This window comes from Delphinapterus leucas, chromosome 8 (assembly GCF_059928025.1).
Source record: "Delphinapterus leucas isolate spDelLeu-1000000601 "Yukka" chromosome 8, BTC_Dleu_Yukka2, whole genome shotgun sequence".
NCBI classification, from domain to species: Eukaryota; Metazoa; Chordata; class Mammalia; order Artiodactyla; family Monodontidae; genus Delphinapterus; species Delphinapterus leucas.
The window spans coordinates 3,568,892-3,590,051 of NC_143136.1; the positions used below are offsets into that span (position 1 = coordinate 3,568,892).

The 21,160-nt window shown below is 54.3% G+C and overlaps 1 protein-coding gene across 1 annotated transcript; it reads left to right on the forward strand.

Annotated features, from left to right (window-relative positions):
• Positions 1-4,102: 4,102 nt before the first annotated feature.
• Positions 4,103-18,810, forward strand: RAB17 (RAB17, member RAS oncogene family). Its single transcript, XM_022568331.2, has 5 exons — positions 4,103-4,262; positions 13,217-13,368; positions 14,621-14,746; positions 17,543-17,636; positions 17,906-18,810. The coding sequence occupies exons 1-5, from the start codon at positions 4,106-4,108 to the stop codon at positions 18,016-18,018; spliced, it is 642 nt and encodes a 213-aa protein (XP_022424039.1). The 5' UTR covers positions 4,103-4,105; the 3' UTR covers positions 18,019-18,810.
• The last annotated feature ends 2,350 nt before the right edge of the window (positions 18,811-21,160 follow it).

Consider the following 21,160-nt stretch of genomic DNA (forward strand, 5'->3'; position numbering starts at 1 on the left):
GCCTGGTGAACCCAGTGTGGACGTGAAGGCAGCCTGTTTTGGCTTAAAAAAAATTTTTTTTAAAAATTTGTTTTATTGAAGTCTAGTTGATTTACAATGTTGTGTGAATTTCTGCTGTACAGCAAAGTGATTCAATTATACATATATATACATTCCTTTTCATACTCTTTTCCGTTATGGTTTATCCCAAGATAGTGAATATAATCCCCTGTGCTATACAGTAGGGCCTTGTTGTTTATCCATTCGTTATATAATAGTTTGCATCTGCTGACCCCAAACTCTCAGTCCATCTCTTCCCTGCCCCCATCCTCCTCCTTGAGCCTGCTCTGGCTTGGACTCCTGCATCTTTCTCTTAGAAAAGCTGCTGGGCCTCTCTGTAAGGTGGGGTAACGCCAGGACCCCCGGAGGCTACTTGCTCTGCTTCAGTAGAAACCTGTGTGCAGCCGAGCCGTTCAGGGCCCTGAGCACACGGTCACCCTGCGTCTCAGTGGAGATGGCGGGTCCATTAGCCTTGGTCCCCCCCTCCCCCGTAGTGTTGTAGGGCAAGGGCTCCCTGCCCAACAAGCATAGAAGCAACACTATGGCACTGGCTTTTGAGAAAAGACAGAGGTTTAATTCGAGGTCGACCGCCAAGGCTCTCAAACGTGTCTCTGCAATCCACGTTTGGGGCAAAATTTAAGAGCTTCGGGGAATTTTAAACTTGGAAGCGAACTGTCTAGTCTTGAATCAGTCCCTATAAGCTACATGCGCGCTCCAGGAAGCCAGATTTTCCTTATTAAAGGACCTGTCCTTCCTAAAGGGCTCTGGTGGCAACATTTCTATTCTTTGAGTTCCCTAGTCTGGAGCTTTTTGGTTTGGGGGTCATCCTGGAGACGTGGGCTCCCGCCTTGCGCATGCGCAGTGCTATCTCTGTACCGTAACTCCGGGTTTGATTAGTCAACCCACCTCTTTAAGGAGGCAAAACCACTTTAAGTTGGTAAAGGTTTTACGTGCTTTTACAGCAGCCTCATCTGAATACGTTGTCTGAATCTGAATGCCGGGTTGCCTTTAAACCTGTAACTTTCTGCTTTTCTTGGTCACTCGGGCTGAGCTGCCTGGAGGAAGCTGGTCCCAGCACCTGCTGGATGCCCCTCCTCTGGTCTCTCTTTCTGCAGAGATCCCAGCCCACTTTTTCTTTTCTTTTTTTTTTCTTTTGCGGTGCGCGGGCCTCTCACTGTTGGCCTCTCCCGTTGCGGAGCACAGGCTCCGGATGCGCAGGGTCAGCGGCCATGGCTCACGGGCCCAGCTGCTCCGCGGCATGTGGGATCTTCCCGGACCGGGGCACGAACCCGTGTCCCCTGCCTCAGCAGGCGGACTCTCAACCACTGCGCCACCAGGGAAGCCTCCAGCCCACTTTTTGACAAGCTCCCTGGGGTTGGACTGGCCGTGCAAACTATGCGGTGGAAACAGCATGTCTGTCTAGTTATGACTTGCTAAGCCAAACCCATGGATATGCACGAGACATTTATTGAGCACCTACTGTAATCTCAGTGAATACTGTCTTTGCTTTCATGAGCAGTTATAGCCCGACGAGAGAGAGAACCAAGAAAAAAATAATTCTACGAATTAAGGGAGAGCTGGAAACAGATCATTTCCATCAAGTAGAGGAACAGGGAGCTGTAGGCCCCACGATGCAGAGACTTTTCTCTCTTTTATGAACTGCTATTTATGGGGACTGGACACACGATCGGGGGTGAGGGGGTGGGGTAAGGGTGGCAGCTGTGAGACCAGACAGGAGGCTGTGGTGGGAGAGGGATTTGCATCAAGGTGAACGGAGAGAAGAGAGCAGACGTAGCAGCTTCACAGTAAGGCAAATTCCCCAGATGATTAGCCGTGGGGCCAACAGATAAGCAGCTCTACAACCTCTGAACTTCGAGCCAACATCTTTTTGTTATCTTTCCTGCGGCTTCAATCCTCATTCCGGACTCTGATTTGCCCTTTGGCCTGTAGAGCTGAATCATAGGCTGTCATTTTATCCCTGGAGGGCCAGCCACTTTGGGGGGGGCGCCCCCATTTGTTCCTGGTGTTTATTTTATTTTGCCTTTGAGTTTAATTTCTACCAGTGGATCAGAAATCTGCAGAAGGGCTGCTTTGAATTCCTGCATGGGTGGTGGGTTCTGGAGAGAGGACTGGCCCCTGCAGAACTCCATTCCCCAACCCCCGGGGCAGCTGTGGGTCTGCGGGATGCAGAGGAAGTTGCAGGGTGCCCTGGCGGGATGTCATCCGTTGACACAATTAAGCATCATCCCCGATGGTGAAACTTGAGAGCATCCCGTGGAAGATGGGGTTCCAGACATGCTTTCCAATAACCATTCAGCTCTGCTGTGTCCCTTTCGCCAGGGAGTGGATGGGCCTGTGGACCCTTCTCTGCCAGACCCTGTAACTCCAGTCACCTTCTGTTTAGAAAGTCTTGTTGGTATTTAGGACTCCGTCCTGTTTGCTTTTAAACTTTGATCCCAAACTCGATTCTTTTCCTTTTGTCCCCACAGGGCAGACCAGACCAGTCTGTGGCTGTGGCTGCTTGTTGGGGACAGTGAGGAAACAGGGTCTGCTTCCTACTGCTCTCGCTTTTCTCCCTCCCTCTTCAAAATCCCTTCCCTTCCTCCATTCCCACCCACTGCAATGAGGTGGGAGAGGCTCTGTTCACTGGACGGGCTAGCTCTGAGGTGGGTTTGGATATATTTCAGGGGAAGTTTTCTCTAGATGCAATCCAGATAGTAGACGAAGACAAAATGATAACAGTGGAATGCCACCAGTTTGCAGCCCCCGAATGAGACAGTGGACATAGGGACAGTTTTCAACGGCTGTTGCCTCCTGAGGAAATGCCCACCACACTCACGACAGTATTCTTGCCAAAAGATAGCCTATATCCAATCAGATTTCTGTTCTGAGCCACCAAGCTACAGAAAATCAGGGTTCAAGGGAACACATTCAATGACAACTTAGGGATGCAATCAGCAAAATCCAGACTGGAAACTACAAGGCAATCTGATTTCTTCAACAAATAAATTACAGAGAAAAAGAAGTTGCATGTACATATACCGGGATTTGCAGGAGAATTAATAGGATGTCTAGGAATTCCCTCAAACTAATCTTCGGAGGAAGGGGGGTTTGGGGATGTGGGTGAAACAAGATTGGCTACAGCTGATTCTTGTGGAGGTGGATGATGGAGATCTGAGGTCCACCAGAACGACCTCCATCCTCTCTGTTCTGGTACATGCCTGAAATTTTCTACAATGAAAACATGTGCAGGGTTTGTCCAAATTAATTTTGATCACAGAGCCGTTTTTCTCCAGGGCATATCACTGTGGGTTCTGAGGCTTTCAATACAGTGGGAAGGAATGCAATGTTTTGAGATCCTTGAAACACCAAGCTTTTTTGTAAATAGATTTTCTTGAAACACCAATTTGAATCCATGAACCACAGCTGAGAGAGTGCTGTACATTTTAGGTATTTCAGAAGCTTTTTGGAATAAGTCATAGGTTTTTCAAAAGTGAGAGGTGATGGAAAGAGGGCAATGAGCCAGCATGATGACTAGCACACAATCACTACTTTGCAGGGTACGAAGCCGTTCATACGCATTGGCCCCTGCCGGGCACCGTGGACACACTTTGCAAGCACCTCACAACACTTTCACCCTGTCCGGGGGTGAAAGCCTCTACTTCCCACCTAAAATAGGGAAACCCAGTGTGTGCTTTGTGCCAGTCCTCTCAGGAGGCAGCCGTCATGGTGGAAGAGACACCTCACTGGGAACAGAAGCTTTGGTATGATATTTGGGCTCCGCTATGGATAAGCCTTCCGTTTCTCTGTGTCCACTCATTCATTCAGTCAGTCACCCATCCATCCATTCACTCACAGCAGGCGTATATTATAGCTATTGCTCGCCCCACTTTCCAGAAGGGGAGATGGGGTGTCGAGTGGCAAGCCAGGTGCCTCTGACTTGGAGCTGCCTTCCATTCAAGGCTGTCTGTATTCATCCAGGGCAGCAGCGTCCCGGGGGCGCACTTGCTGAGATTATTCGGCATCTGACATTCAGCCTCCGTCCATCATTGTCTCTCTGCAGGGCATGGCGCAGGTGGATGGGGCCCCCCGGCCCGGGGCTGCCCTGGGCCAGGCCTGCATCTTCAAGCTGGTTCTCCTGGGCAGTGGTTCTGTGGGCAAGTCCAGCTTGGCTCTCCAGTATGTGAAGAATGATTTCAGGAGCATCCTGCCGACCGTGGGATGTAAGTGACGCGACAGGGTCCCCTTCCTTCGTCTCCTGGTGGGGGAGCCAGGGCTGCTGACCCACACGTGGGACACCTGGGGATGAGGCCGCCTGGGAATTTCCCAGGCTCTCCTGGAGCCTCGGGCAGTGCCTGGCACGTGCAGGGAGGGCATGAGGTCCACCCCAGGCAGGCATGCACACGGGATCCAGAACCCAGACAGGTTTCAGTTCAGCTGGAGTCTGCGGGGGCCGGGGAGGGGGCGGGTAGTGTATCCGCGACAGAGTTTCTGGCCCCGAAGGGTTGGGTGTGTGAGGGCTTCTGCTGGTGGAGGGAGGAGCCCAGAAGAAGAACCTGCCCCCAGGCTCTGCCACTCAGCCCTCTAAACAAGCCGGCCTCTCACCCTGGCTGGTTGCTCTCCTGCTAACGCTGCTCCCTTCCTGCCTGGACTCGGCTTACCCACCTGGCCTGGGCTGGCGGATAGGGTGGGTGCTGTAGGAAGGGACGGCAGGGAGGGAGGCCCCTCTCACTGCACTGCTTAAAGAGGATAGCAAGTCATGGCTTTCAGAGGGGAGGGACTTTGGCGCATCTGTGGACAACTGGTCTCCTTCACATCCTGTCTGGGGGTGAAAAGCCCCACTTCCCACCTAAAATAGGGAAACCCAGTGTGTGCTCTGCGCCAGTCCTCTCAGGAGGCAGCCGTCGTGGTGGAAGAGACACCTCACTGGGAACGAAAGCTTCGGTTTGAAATTTGGACTCCGCTATGGATAAGCCTTCCGTTTCTCTGTGTCCACTCATTCATTCATTCAGTCACCCATCCATTCATTCACTCACTCATCCATTCATTCACTCACTCAGCAAGTATCTGTTGGGTGTGGCCTCTGTCCCAGGCCCACATTAGGTGTGGAGGATTCTCTAAGATGCCAAGCAGACACACCAACATAGAAACAGAGCACAAAATTCAGCAAACGGTATTAACTCCTTGGGAGCCCTCAGTCTTCTCAGAAGGGTGGTTCCTGAGTCCCTGAGGAATATGCGGCCCGAAGGGATCTGCCAGGGCCAGGCCCCCAGAAATAGTGGTGAGAAGGGCAGAAGCAGGGTGAAGGGCTGGCCCCAGGACGGGAACGCGGGGAGAGCTGGTAGAGACCGTGGATTCAGGCCGGCTGAGGGGCACGCAGGGCCACCTCTTCTCCATCAGCAGGAAAGTTGACACCGCTCACCCGTGATATCAGACTGGGCTTTAAAAAAATACGACAAAGTGCCAAGTCTGGCTTCAAGGTGGGTTTCGCTGAGAGCAGAGACCATAGAAGGGGGCCAGGCCAAGCTGGGATTTCGAGGGCTGTGTGCCTGGGTGTGAACCTGGATTCCAGTTCAGGGGAGGGAGACAGCAGGGACCAGACCGGGCGGCTTGTCGGGCTGGATCTCACTCTAAGACCGAGGTCTGAGGCCACGGCTCCCAGGGCCCTGCTTGTTTTTGCAAATAAGGTTCTATGGGGACACAGCCCCGCTCATGCCTGTGTATCCTCTGTGGCTGCTTTCCCTCTGGAAGGGCGGCTTTGGGTTGATTGCTGGCAACGGTGACAGTACATCCCTCGAAGCCTAAAATGTTTACTACAGGGAACTTCCCCCCAAAAGTTTAGGACCGCTGCTCGAGAGCCAGTATCCCGGGAGGCAGCGGGTGGCCAGGGGGTGGGCTCCAGCGGGCATAGAGTGGCCTGGGGACTCACGGTGAGCCGAGAACTTAGCTCAGTGGGCCCAGGGAGGCCTGCCACTCTGACCTACCTTGTGGGGCAGAAGAGGCCCCACACACAGAGCCAGGCCGAGGCTGCGGGCGGCGCTGGCATTCTGTATTTCCGGGGAGGGAAAGGGGAGCGCAGACAAGTTCGCTAACTCTCCCAAGCGAGAAACCCGCAGGTCCAGTGCGCTGCAGCTCATGGACGGTGGGTGGGGTGCCCTGTCTCCCCAACCTCAGTCACCTCCACCGCTTCCTTTAGCTCCAGCAAGTCGGGGGCCAAGCTGTCACCCTCCCCAGGCTGTCCAAGTCACCATGCTCTTCAGGGGTCCTACGAGGGTCAGGAGGGTGCACAGAGGCTGGGCTCGGGTCAGGGTGGGGGGCCTTTGCTTGGGTGGCAGGCCAGGATGCACCCTCTCCACCCTTGGTCCTCTGCCCGGCCCCGGCCGTCCTCCTCCTGCCCGTGCCCCTCCCCCAGGCCCGAGCTCATCTCCCCAGGACCCTGCCTCTGCCCTGGGGCTGGTGCCCTAGGCCTTGGCTTCCTGGGCTGCCGTGGGAGGGTGTGGATCAGTGTTGTGTCCCGCAGCCCTCTAGGTGGGTTTAGCGGTCCTTTATTCAATCAGCAACCAGCCTATTTATGGAGCACCTACTAGGTGCCAGCCACTGAGCTGGGTGTAAGGGACGTAGAGATGAGTGCGCCCTCCTTTGCTTTGAGGAGCTAAATCCCCTGTGGGAATGACCGTCTCCGCCATGTACATCTCTGGGCCTACTTCACGTGCCTTGTGCACCTTGTGATGTTCTTACGACCTTTGCAGGTGGATATTATAACGATTATTAAGTTTTTATAAAAATAAATAAATGATATTACTTATTATAATATGATATTTAATCACATATTATATTCTATGTGATTTTATTAATTATTATGCTATGATAATTATTATATTATTATAAAAGCAGACACTCCCCCCTTTTTTGTTTTTTCTGGTTTGGCCACGCCACACAGCAGGTGGGATCTTAATTCCCTGACCAGGGATCGAACCTGCGCCCCCTGCTTTGGAAATGCAGAGTCTTAACCACTGGACCTTTATTTTATTTATTTTTGGCTGCTTTGGGTCTTCGTTGCCACACACGGGCTTTCTCTATTGCGGCAAGCGGGGGCTACTCTTCGTTGTGCTTCTCATTGCGGTGGCTTCTCTTGTTGCAGAGCGCGTGTTCTAGGCCCACGGGCTTCAGTAGCTGTGGCATGTGGGCTCAGTAGTTGTGGCTTGCGGGCTCTAGAGCGCAGGCTCAGTAGTTGTGGCGCATGGGTTTAGTTGCTCCGCGGCATGTGGGATCTTCCCGGACCAGGGCTTGAACCCGTGTCCCCTGCATTGGCAGGTGGGCTCTTAACCACTGTGCCACCAGGGAAGTCCCTCTGTGTATCCCTTGAGGCGGAACCAGGACCCTGGCCCAGGGCTGCTCTATTTGTTTCTTGGCTGCCCCTCCCTTGTCTCTGTATCCCCTCCCTTCCGTGATTGGCAACGGTTCGAATCTGCCCTCTGGAACTCAGGGAAGGTCATGGGGGCTGGAGTCTGTTCCCTACAAACAAAAGCGGGGGGCATGGAAAGGCTTCTGTGCCCAGGAGCCCCACAGGGTCCTGCTTGGTTTCAGTTGTCACCCTTTCCTGCTGCCCCCTTTCCTCAGACGGCCACCCTCACACTCCCGAGGGCAGGGGTGGGACCAGGGCCTGGCATGTCTTTGGTGGTGTTGCCTTCAGAGCAGGCCAGCTGCAAGCTACTCCAGCCCTGGGGAAGAGCGGGGGTCCCTGGGCCTCTCCAGAGGGTCTGGATCTGTCGGTGAGTGTGTGGAGTGGCCCCGCAGTGGAGGGTTACACAAGCACTGGGCACAGCTGTGCAGAAGAGCGCCCGGGCCGAGACACGGTTCCAGCCACCCTGCGGCAAGACCTGTCCTTCCAGAGGAAGCCGGAGCCGTAAGTGTGGCAGGCGGTGACAGACTCTTGTACCCGAAGCAGAGCCAGAGTGGAATTGAGCACAGCCTCCCGAGGGCGTGGCCTGCTGGGAGGAGACCAGAACCCCCTGAACTCCTGGCTGCCCCAGCACCACAAAGCCCGCCAGGCCCATCTGAGAGAGGGGCTGGCAGGGGAGGTGGGCAGCTGCCAGACGCGCTTATGGTGGCTGGGAGCTTGGAGCACCAAGAGCTCCCGCAGACCCCTCATCCTGGAATCCTGAAAGGCAGCAGCAGGGGAAATTCCGGCCCAGTTCCCTGCCCTGCACGTTTTAGTGACATCTTTGGAGGGGTGGTGACATCTAGTGCTTGTGTTCAGATTTGCTGGCAGAAGCCAGTTTGGACCAGCTGGGCCTTGCCTGGGGCAGCGAAGGTGCGAAAGGTGCTGGATTTCACCCCACCTCCCTTCCCTGCTGAATGAAACATTGCTGGAGCCCAGGTGACCCTGAGAAGTCACCCATGTCGTGTTCCCTTCCACCAGGAAGCAACTTGTGACTTTTACAGAAAAGAGAGCGCTGCAGAGAGGGCTTCAGTGAGCAGGATACGCCGTTTATTTAAATTAAAAGGTCAAAAAGCAAAACATTTCCTTGTGTTAACATTTAGTTGAGACATCTTTTAATTGGGGGCAGCAGAATGCAAGTTGAAGAACAACCCCCAGTGAATTCTCTTGTCATTTGTTGCCCACTGGGGGTCCATCCAGCTCAGCAAGTGGAAGGCACGCCCACTTCCAGAGGCTGGGGAGGGGGCTGGAAGCGTCCCCAAGTGTCCCCACCGCTGGGGCTCCTGTGTTGAGGTCTGTGCTGGGGCCAGAGGAGGCTGGAGCCCTGCTTTGTGTCACCATATAAAGCAGTGCCAGGTGGCCCCGGTTCAGAGTATCGTCTGGTAAAAATGTGCTGGTGTGTCATCTCCACCAGCGTATTCTAGAAACGTGGACAATTCCGGGTTCTGGGCCTGGTCCTGCTCCCACACCCCAGCTTGTTGCCAACATCATTTCAGGAAAAATCTCCCAGTCTGTTTGAATACCTCGGAAGTTTATTTTTTAATCACTTTTTGGCTTTAGCTGTGAACAGGTAGAAAATGTGGTCAGTGGGTTTCTGAACAAGGAAGGTAATACATGTGGGCTCTTTTGTGGGTTGGAGCCAGGAGTTCACGGGGCAGGGGGTGGAAGTTTGCTTTGGATACCAGCCCAGGGGCCCACCTGGGGGGTCTGTGTCTCTCTCCAGGGGAGACGAGGTGCTGCGGTCTGTGAATATCCAACAGCCACTCATGCCACATCATTGCTCGGTGTGAAAACCCTGCGCTCCTTGGAAATCGGTTGGGATTTTACATTGATTTAAACTCAACCACCAGCCATCGTTTTCAGAGTAGAAAAGGAAAGTATCAGAAGCTAAGATTGTTAAGCAAAGGAGGCAAACCTGAATTTTATGCCCACCTGTAACCTGGCAGTGATGACTTTTAGGATGAAACCAAAATCGCACGCAGAAGTGTGATTTGACCTGATAGCAAACAGACAAAGGGTGTGGATCAAAGGCTGCTGTTCCCAGACAGTGAGCCGGGAGAGTGGAGAGGGAGGGGAGGAAGGGGCGTCAGGTGCCACACCCTGCACCTCGTCTCTTTTCTCCCGGGTTTGACAACCGCCCTGGGAAGAGGGCACTGTTGACTCTTGGTAAAGGAGGAAGCTGGGATCTCTAAGGTTGAAGCAAGCCGACAGAGTTTGTTGCAGCTGATAGACTTCCCTCCAAGGCCCAGGCGTGGCCCTCACCCTCAAGACCTCAACAGTCTTAATGGAGCTTCTGTCCTGCTCAGTCCTGACAGTAGCCCTGTATGAGCTGGGAGCTGTCAGTCCTACTGTTGAGCTGAAGACGGCAGCTTTGTTTGACCTGGTGTGGTGCTCTGCTGGGCTGTCATAATAAACACCACAGACTGGGTGCCTTAAATAACAGAGGTTTATTCTCATAGTTCTGGGGGCTGGAAGTCCAAAAGCGAGGTGTTGGCAAAGTAGTTTTCATCCTGAGCTCTCTTTTCTTGGCTTATGGGTAGCTGCCATCTAGGTCACTGGCTGTGTGCTTCCATGGCCTCTTCTTTGTGTCTGCATGGAAGGGAGGGGAGAGAGAGCAGACAGATAGACAGAGACAGAGAGACAGAGAGAGGAGACAGAGGGAAGAAGACAGAGAGAGAGACAGTGAGAGAGAGGGAGTGCATTCTTACAGAGGCACTAATCCCATCCTGAGGGCCCCACCCTCATGACCTCATGTAACCCTAATCGCCTCCCAAAAGCTCCATCTCCAAATACTATCATGCTGAGGGTTAGGGCTTCTATATGTGAATTTTGGGAGGATACAATCATTCAGTCCATAACACCTAGGAAGTGTATCTGACTTCAAGTTTGTGGATGAGCAGAAAAATGCAGGATGTGCAGGCAGAGGGTGGATCAGCGGTTTCCATTTAGGAGTCACCCCAAACTAGATTCTCATGAGAGAGAATCATGATCTTACCCTTTCTATGCTAAAAATCTCAGCCCAGACTTGTCTCTTATTCTCTGTCTGTAGCAGATTGAATTGTGTCCCCCAAAAGATTCGTCCTTCTCCTAATTCCCAGTGCCTATGAATGTGGCTTTATTTGGAAAAAGGGTGTTTACAGATGTAACTAGTTGAGGATATTCCTGGATTTCGGGTGAGCCCTGAATCCCATGACCAGTGTCTCTGTAACAGGAGAACACAAAGATGCAGAGGGGGTGGCCATGTGAAGACAGAGGCAGAGACGGGAGAGATGCATCTACAAGCCAGGGACCACGGACGGTTGCTGGTCCCCACCAGGAGCCAGGAGGGGGCGTGGAACAGATTCCCTCTCAGAACTTCTGGAAGGAGCCAACACTGGAAACACCTTGATTTTGGACCTCTGGCCCCCAGAACTGAAAGGATAAATGTCTGCTGTTTTTAGCCACCCTTTTTGTGGTTATTTGTTATGACAACCCCAGGGCACTAACACACTGGCCTTGGAGTGAAAAATTTAACTTCAAGCATGTGGCTACATTTACCAGAATCTCCCAACAAGCTTCCAACCCAGCCCGGGTCTGGGCAGGACAGAAGCTTTGCCTGGAGTCTCACCCCTGGCCCCTCCCAGTCCCTGGTCTAGTTCTGTATATGACATACCCCATACGCTATGGGGGCTGGGATAAGGTCAGGGACCATGGCTGTAGTTTCCACTTGGAAGGTTCTTCATGGACATGAAGAAACCTGTAGGCCCCAGCTTCCCAGGACTGGCTTTCCGGGAAGGTGCCTCATTACCCTGATGACCATTCAAGAAACACAGCCCTTTTCATTGTGTCAGAGTTGCTGAGGGAAGATAAACTGATGAATGTCCATCCTACCTTTATGTTCCCTACCTGAGCAGGTAGAATTTATCATGCTGCTCTTGTTCAAATATACATCTTATAAATCCTTGATAACTGTTGTGTAATGAACACTTAAAGAACTAGAAACGTCAGTTTTGTAAGTGGTCTCCATGTGTTTTGTTTTTGTTTTTGTTTTTTGCGGTACGCGGGCCTCTCACTGCTGTGGCCTCTCCCGTTGCGGAGCACAGGCTCCGGACGCGCAGGCTCAGTGGCCATGGCTCACGGGCCCAGCCGCTCCGCGGCGTGTGGGATCTCCCTGGACCGGGGCACGAACCCGCGTCCCCTGCATCGGCAGGCGGACTCTCAACCACTGCGCCACCAGGGAAGCCCAGAACATCTTTTTTTAAATTTATTTTATTGAAGTATAGTTGGTTTCTGCTGTACGGCAAATGACTCAGTTATACATATGTATATTCCTTTCCATCCTTTTCCATGATGGTTTATCACGGGGTATTGAATACAGCTCCCTGTGCTCTACGGCAGGGCCTTGTTTATCCATCCTGTATATATACTAGCTTGCATCCATCCCTCCTCTCCCCCTTGGCAACCACAAGTCTGTTCTCTATGTCTGTGAGTCTGTTTCTGTTTTGTAAGTAGTTCCCTTGGGTCATGTTTTAGATTCCACATATAAGTGATACCATATGGTATTTGTCTTTCTCTTTCTGGCCTACTTCATTTAGTATGATAATCTGTAGGTCCATCCATGTTGCTGCAAATGACATTATTTCATTCTTTTTATGACTGAGTAGTGTTCCATCGTATGTATGCACCACATCTTTATCCATTCATCTGTCGATGGACATTAAGTTGTTTCCATGCCCTGGCTATTGTGAATAGTGCTGCTGTGAACATTGGGGTGCGTGTATCTTTTTGAATTATAGTTTTGTTCGGATATATATGCCTAGGAGTGGGATCGCTGGATCACATGGCAACTCTTATTAGTTCTTTGAGGAACCTTCGTACTGTTTTCCATAGTGGCTGCACCAATTTACATTCTGGGGACAGAACATCCTGGTGTTAGTAAATAACTATTTTAAAGTCACAACACTTTGGAAAGCTATGCTAAGGGGAAAACAGTCTTCAAATGAAAGGTGGATTGCCCAATATGTTGAATGAATGGTTTGGGGATAGACCTTTCGTTGCGTGTACTTATTAAGCAGGGACAATAATGCATGAAAGTCCTTGCTCTCCAGGTGCTCCCTGTCACCAGGGGTGACAGGTGAGAACACAGAAGTCTACCTGTGCAGTGGGTGAGCGATGGGCACAGGCGGGCTGCTGTAGACCACTCCCAGGGAAGGGGGCCCCAGCACTGCCCCAAGGGCTCACGCTCAGAGACCCGGTGGACATGTAGGGAGGTGGGGAAGAGGAAGGATTCCAAGCAGAGAGGTCAGTGGAGAAGGGAGGTCAGCAGGGAGAGGTGTGGGTCAGGCCGGGGGGTTAGCAGGAGGCCAGGAAGGTTGCAGGGGAGGAGCTGGTGTGACCGTCGGCATGCCAGCTACCTCGCTGGACACCCACGGGGTGACCCTGGTTGTCAGAGACCCTTCCATGCCTCACATAGTCCAGAGGGTTTGAATAGGACCCTGAGAGTCTATCTTCCCACCCAAAGCCTCTGTGGAATCTGCAAAGGTCTGCAGCAAATTCCTTGCAACTCTTTGCTTTTTCTGGAAAATGCCATCTTCTAGAAGAGGTGTTTGCTGAGCCTTCCCCACTGAGGGTGACAGGAAGCACAGGGCTGGCTGTCTCTGGCTGGTTTGCTGAGCCCAGGGTTCACGCTGGTCCAGGCTGAGCCGTGGATAAAGACCTCGTCCTCCATGTAAAACTCCTTCTGGGCTTCTGTTTCAGGTGCGTTCTTCACAAAGGTGGTGGATTTGGGAGCTGCGTCTCTGAAGTTTGAGATTTGGGACACGGCTGGCCAGGAAAAGTACCACAGTGTCTGCCACCTCTACTTCAGGGGTGCCAATGCTGCGCTTTTGGTGTATGATGTCACCAGGAAGGTGAGGCTCACCTGGGTGTGTCCCCGCCCTCCCAGGCACATGGACGCAACCTTCTGGCGGCATTATGTGACTGACCTGTGCTGGTGCTTTATGTTAAAATCGTGAGCACCAGTGGAGAATCCTTCAGTGCAAGTCAGTCACCTCCTCCAGGAAGCCCTCCCTGACTACCCCTTTGCCTGCTGCACAGTTAGGTTTGCGCCCCTCCGTGGTCCTCTTGGAGTACCCAGAACAGTGCAGCCCCATCCATCACTCACGATTCCTTGGGTGCCCACTGAGCTGGTGAGGGGGTGTTATGGAAGCAGGACACCGCCCCTGGCTGCATATCCACTCTACAGGGTATCATCGGGCCAAACAGAAGTGAGCTGTTGCTTACTGCACCAGCAGGGAAGGGTGGGGCTCTATGGGAGTTGACAGGAGGGGCACCATACTTCCTGCAGGAAGGCTCTAGCTGAGACGTTGGCAGAAACAGGATTAGCCCTGTTGGGCAGGGCCGGGCAGGGAGGTGGCGGTGGGCATGTGAGCAGTGGGGGGGTGGGGAAGGGAGTTCTGGTCAGAGGGCAGCGCTGGTGGAATTAAGGGGGTCGAGTGCCGTGCATGGAGCCCCTGCAGTGCTGAGAGCAGGCCTACTGAGTCAGCATGGCTGCTGGGGAGAGGGGCTGCATGGGACCCAGCGCAGAGGCCCCGTTCCCGGGTCTGTGGGGCGCTGCAGTTAGGATCAGGGTTTGGGGTGACAGCCACTTCCCCACAAAGTGGTCCTTGAGGGCATCCGGGAGCAGAGGCCTCTAGAGCTCCAAGTCTGACTCGGAACTTCCTGCAGCCCCCAGCCTCCTGCTGGCTGGGTGAGGACAGAGCTGCCTTCGGCCCAGACCACCCGAGGCCAGAGAAAGACCAGCCACCCCTGCTCAAGGGGCAGAACAGCCCTTGGGGCCCGACATAAGGCCAGTTGGATCATGTGCCGTTTTATGTTAAAATCGTGACAACCAGTAGATTCCTTCAGTGAAAGTTGGTCACCTCCTCCAGGAAGCCCTCTCTGACAGCCCCTCTTCCTGCTGCACGGTTGGGTTTGAGCCCCTCCGTGGTCCTCCCAGAGTACCCAGAACAGAGCACCCCCATCCATCCCTCACGGTTCCTTGGGTGGGTCACTTGGATCCTGTGTTTTACGCAGGGTAGCCACCGACACTTGCCTTGTCTTTCCTGGGACAACTGAGGAAGACCATTGGGTTTGCCTGACAGTCCTGTTTTCCTTTCTCAGGCTTCCTTCTGCAAGGCGCGGCAGTGGCTGAAGGACCTGGAGGAGGAGTTCCACCCGGGGGAAGTCGTGGTGATGCTGGTCGGCAACAAGACGGACCTTAACCAGGAGCGGGAGGTGACCTTTGAGGTGGGCCTGGAGTCGGTCATTATGTCCCCGGTGTGGGAGTGGGGAGGGACCCCAAACACACACGCCCACCTACCCACACAGTCATACACACACACACACACACCACACGCGCACACACACACATACCACTTTAGCTTCCCTCCTGGGCAAAGGTTTTTGGTCTCTCCTGGGAAGGTCAGCCCCAGAGGCGGCTGCTCCTGGCTGCGGGGAGAGCTGTGAGCATGACCGCAGCCTCCCGAGGGCTGGCAGGGGCGGGCGCAGTGCAGGGAACGGTTTCCATGAGGAAACCATGACGCTTCCCACCCTCGCTCCTTCTTTGAGTAATGCAGGTCTCAGATCTTTCTCTTTGTGTTCAATAAACTGTTCAAGAAGGGGCAAATCCAAATTTTTTGCTAGGAAATGAGCAAGGGAGAGAGAACCCGAAAGCTGCATCTCTTCTGTAAAATGGCCAACAGCAGAATAAATGCTCTAGGTAGTTGCTTGTAAAGTGGGGAGAGCCTGAAGCAGGGAGCAAGGGGTTTGCGCACGTGTGTACAGGACGCACGTGTGTGTACAGGACGCGTGTGTGTACAGGACGCGTGTGTGTACTGGACGTGTGTGTGTGTACTGGACGTGTGTGTGTGTACAGGACACGTGTGTGTACAGGACGTGTGTGTGTACCGGATGTGTGTGTGTGTACAGGACGTGTGTGTGTGTACAGGACGTGTATGTGTGTACAGGACGTGTGTGTACAGTGGTGTCTGTGTGTGTGTATGTGGGGATGGGTTTTAGGAGAGGCTCTGGGAGGAGGGGCAGATGAGGGGAGAGAAGGACGGAGAGGGTGCTGGGCTACAGCACAGGGCAGGAAGGGGAGGGAGTCTGGGGGCAGGGGGCGGCCAGCGGAGGCCACGCTGAGTAGGCGCTAGGGCTCAGAGGCAGAGATCCCAGCGCTGGTGTTGGGACTGGGGTCTTTATTCCTGGGCAGCCTTGAGTCCCTGGGGTGGGGACCTGATGGGTGATTTAGGAAGAGCGTGTGGGGCCCAGGTCAGGCCGAGTTGGGAGACGGGGCCTGGGTGGGGAGACCCACTGGAGGCCAGGGGCCCAGCTCAGGGGCGGGAGGGGCCTCCTCTCCGCTCTCCCAGGACCCCTGCCCGCGGGAGGGGGACCCCGTGGCTTAGACTGCATGGAAGCAGCCACCCTGGGGCCTGGGCTGTAGACCCTGGGCCCCCAGACCCCACCCTGGCTTCTTGTTCCCTCTGAGCTCCCACTGAGCTGGGCCTTGGGGGCGGGGGGCAGACCCCGGAGCCGCAGGTGCCTCGGCTGGGGCAGAGGCCAAGCTGACCTGTGGCCAGTGCAGCTTTTACATTGATTTGGGGGCTTTTCATCTCAAAATAATTTCAGAATTACAAAAATTGTTGCAAAAATAGTACAAAAAGTTCCTGTCGGCCCTTCTCCAGCTTTCCCAAATGTTAACATCTTACGTAAGCTCGGAACAACGAGCAAATCAGGAAACGAACGTTCAAACTACTTTACAGCTCTTGTTCAGATTTTATCATTTTCCCACTAATGCCCTTCTCTTGGTCGTGGGAAATCTGCTCCTAGATTTGGCCGTTGAGAGCTCTCCCCTCCTGGCCCTGTCACCCGCCCTGTTATTCTTTGAGCGCTTCCTTCCTTTCTGGCTCACCAAGTTGTTCCAGGTTCACCTTTGTCCTTTCTCGGCCCCAGCCCTGGAATCAATCATTTCCCCAAAGAGCCCTGGTTCCTAGTGCCGGGGAATGAGTTTAGGAGTCAAGATCTGTGCACTGGATGTGCTCATTCCATGGGGGGTGAGGTAACCGTGGCTCCCATCGTGGGGAGCCTCCAGGACAAACTGGCAGATGGAGGGCTGGGGACCTGCAATTTGGGGGCCAGAGGCTCATTGGACCCGAGGACAAACCCCTAAAATGACCCCATCTGGAACCCCCCAAGCTAGTTGGGCAAAGGGGGATGTTTGAGTTTCATTCATGTGACCCAGATATGAGCTACCTGAAGTCACCGAGTCTTCAGCTGTACCAGGTCACCTTGTCCTTTAAAATACAAGTAATAATGTCCCCATCCCTCTGTGTCTGGGAAAGGGCTGAGAAGCTCGTTGGGGGGTGGTGAAGAGCAAAGCCCTGCGGGCCAGGCTGGGGGTGGGGGGAGTAGGCACCGCTGGGTGCCATGCTGTGGGCACAGCCGGCCCAGCCCCCAGGGCCCGGCTCAGCATCAGGCACTGAGCACTCCGCCTCCTGGGAGGGTCGGGAGGCGAGAGGCCTGCACGGGGAGGCCCCCAGCTCCTCCTTCACCCCGGCCTTCCCATGAACGCTTCTCTGCTTCTTGGCCACACGAGCAGCCCTGGTGTTTCCCAGACGCCCTTGCTCTGTACACCCTTCACTCCACGTAGGCCGGACCCCTGTGGGACGGTGGTGGGGGACCCAGAGAAGGGCCGGGCTCCCACCAGGCTGTCCCCACTCCCCTTCCACGTTTCCTCTGTTCTCACTTGGTTTCAGAGTCCACCGGTGCCAGAGAGCCGTGGTAGGGGTGGGAACCTCGCCAAGAAAGCATCCTCGGACCCCGCTGCGGGTGCCGGGCTCCCCTGCCAGCGAGCACCCTCCCTGCCCTGCTTCCTGGTCTGGGCCGCCTTCTCTGGGAGCCCCAGAAACAGAACTTGAGGAATGACGTTCTCTGCTGGTGCAGTTGTCTCTCGGTGTTTCTTGGGTCCTCCTGTTAGAAGGCGTCTAAGTGTCCTTGGGAAACTTCCAATGATTAATGTGGGCTTTCCGTGGCCGTTTCCGTCAGGAAGGGAGGGAGTTTGCAGAGAGCAAGGGGTTGCTGTTCATGGAGACCTCGGCCAAACTGAACCACCAGGTGACTGAAGTCTTCAGTGCTGTCGGTGAGTGACCAGCCTCCGACCCCAGAGCAGGGGGTGGGGGCACCATCACTGGGTCTTCAACAGGTCTTCTTCTCTGGCAACCTGGGACCCAGCAGAACGTCCCCGGGGCCTGGAAAGTGGGCAGGAGTCAAGGGCCCATGTTTCCTGCTTCCTGGAAAACATCAGGGAGGGTGGGACCCTGGGGGATGCCACGTGTGCAAGGCGAGTGCTGGGCTGGGTTGGGGGATTTTCCTCCCAACCAGGCCACATCCTTCTCCTGTCGTCCACAGCCCGAGAGCTTTTGCAGAGACAAGAGAAGAAGGAGGGCCAGAGGCAGCAGGGAGATGCACGGCTGGCTCTGAATGAGACGCCCCCGGGGCGGGGTAGATGCTGCGCCCACTAGAAGGGGCGACTCCAGGAAAGGCCGTGGGGAGGATGCGCCCAGCCCACAACCCACTGGTCCTCAGGGTGAGCCACCGCCAGCTCCAAGTCGCTTGTGGTACTTATCCTGATTCACTGTGGAGGCTGGCTTGCTCCCGAGTCCTAGAGGCTCTGCAAGAGGGCCTCTCTTAGAATAACCACCTCCCAAGCTGATGGGAATCATTCAGGAGAGGGTCCCGTGTCCAAGGCTCCCAGAGGCTGTCAGCTCCACCTCTCAGACACCAGATACCGACTGAATCCCGGATGTCCTGGGGGGTGGGCACACGTGACCCTGCCCTTAGCTACCTGGTCACCGGACACTGGAGAATGAAATGGTCAGAGGGGAAATAAAGATTGAAAAATCACCCAGCATGCACTTGGTGTTGGGTAGGGGGCTGCCCGGGGGCTTGGGGCTCTCCTGCTCCTGGGAGGTGGGAGAGGAGACAGCAGGCCCAGCTGCAGGGGGCAGTGCCAGGGAGAGATGGCGTGACCATCATGGGGCTGGGCCCGTCGTCACTGGATCTCTGTGAGGTTCCCCTGAAGGACGGTGCCTGACAGAGGGCAGCTGGGGATGGGGGTGGGGGAGTCAGGCCCCCTACTCTCTGCTCCTCGCTGTGAATGCGAAGTGGTGCTTGTGCAAAGCGCGCCAGGACTCAGACTTCAAGCTGAGGTGCAAATTGTATCGCGTATGAGTTTTTCTCCGAAAAGTAAACTGATTTCTATCATGTGGTCCTTTTTGTTTTTCCAAATGTTTTTTAATTGTGGTGAAAGTCACATAATATGAAACATACTATTTTAAGCACATTTAACTGTACAGTTCGGGGGCGCTAAGTGCATTCACATTGCTGTGCAATCCTCACCATCATCCTCCTCCTGAAGTTTTCACTTTCTTAAACGGAAACTCTGTCCCCATTATACCCCGAGTCCCCATTCCCCCTCCCCACCTCCCCTCCGCCGACCCTGGAATCTATCAATGTACTTTCTGACCCTATGAATTTGGCTATTCTGCGTACCTCGTGTAAGTGCAATCAAACAGTATTTGTCTGCACCTACTGTCTATTGGAATGCATTTTTAGGGTTAACTTTATATCACGTGGTCTTCGGTGAGTTCGTAAGCTGGGGGTCTGTTCCTGCACATCCTCTAGGAGGGCCCATGGTGAGTAAACACTGAGGGGCCCCAGGCGCGGGCTGTGGCTGAGGTGGGCACAGGACATCTTTCTGGTGGTGACACATCATGTGCTCACCTCGTTCCTGCCTTTAGAGAGGCCCGATGGCTCTTCTGTATGAAATTTTAAATAAGACGACATTGTCATCCCCCTGAAAAAGGTGGCTTCACTATATCAGCTGTAACTTCTATATCAACAGAAACGTAAAGCATCCTTCCCCGTTGACGCTGAGCTCCTGGATGTCCCAAAAGCACTCACACGGTCTTTTTTCCTAGACAATTTCCAGGTGAAACCTGACAACTTGGTGCTGTGTGCCCTGCAGTTTCTGACTGCAGTGAATTTTTGTATGCGATTGTTTCCTTGTAGGTGAAGTACGTGAGGTGTGAGCCCCTCTGTGTAAGGCGGAGTCCTCATGCTGTCTGTTCCCCCACGCTGGGGTAGCAGGGCTGGGATCCCTTCTGCCAAGCGCGGGACCCACTTCAGAGGTGGCGGGAGGCTGAGGTGGCCCCTGGCCACTAGATGGCGCGCCAGCATCGCTGAAGGCAAACCCCACCGCCCCTGGTCTTTGCGTCCTGAATGCTGCTTTGCTGACAGTAAGGCTTTCAGAGGAGTATCTGACCCATCCACGATGAAATAGGGAGTGGGGAAATAATATTTGTAGGATGCCCACATTTCTGATTTTTTTTTCTCCCGTCTTGCCAGGCTAGTAACACTGTGCTAGAATTTATTATTAAAACATATTCTTTGACTCATTGCCACTTGGCATCCGTTCACGCTTCCCTCCCTTCCCCCAAGATGGGATGGGGTGCGTTGTGATCCTGGAGCTGGGTTCCCCATTGCCGGTTGTGATAGCCCCTTTTCCTCCCCTTCTCCCCCACGAGGCAGGTGGCGCTCAGCCCTGCAATGGAATCACCTGGGAGCCTTTGCAGGCAGTATCCCTGTGCCCACCAGAAGCTCTGGTTAAATCCGTCTGCAGTGCGACTTGAGCCCTGGGAGTTTTGAGCCCTCCTGGTGATCTAATATTCAGATAAGGGGGAGCTCTGCCATGAGGGCAGGGGTTCTGTCTGTCCTTCCTCTCGTGGGGCTCCTGGTGCCTGGTACGATGTCTGGTACATGCCAGGCACTCAACAAATATGTGTCCAAGAAAGGACAGGAGCCGATATTCCCAGTGATGTAAAGAAAAGGCATGTTCTTCTACAAACAGCCTCCACCCCAGCCACCGCAGACGTTTATGGAAGCCTCTCTCTGCGTCAGTGCTTCTCCCACCTGATCTCAGCCCGTCCTGACCGTGAGGTGGTGGTAGGGGGCGTGGGCGTAGAGCCTGGGAGGCGATGAGCCCGTGGGGTTGCAGGTGCTCAGGGGAGGCTGTTGGGTGAGCTCGCCGTCCTGCCCGCATCCAGGGAAGCCGCTCCAGCCCTTCTCATGAGCCGGGCTGTGTGTGTGCGCGTGCGTGCTCGTGATGGAGGCAGGAAGCACAGAGAGGACGAGAAGCAGCATGTGGGCGCAGCCCTGCTGTCCTGCCTGTAGCCGTGACCCTTCCCATCCCCCTCTGCTTCTAACGCCTCCTCCAACTTCCCTGGAAGAGCCCCCTGTGCCCAGAGGACTGACTCAGGAATCCATTCTTTTTCTTTTTTTTTTGGTACCTTTTTTTTTTTTTTTTGCGGTACGCGGGCCTCTCACTGTTGCGGCCTCTCCCGTTGTGGAGCACGGGCTCCGGATGCGCAGGCTCAGCGGCCATGGCTCACAGGCCCAGCCGCTCCGTGGCACGTGGGATCTTCCCGGACCGGGGCACGAACCCGTGTCCCCTGCATTGGCAGGTGGACTCTCAACCACTGCGCCACCAGGGAAGCCCCGTTGGTACCGTCTTTAAAAAATTAATTAATTATTTTTGTCTGCGTTGGGTCTTCCTTGCTGCGCGCGGGCTTTCTCTAGTTGCGGCGAGCGGGGGCTACTCTTTGT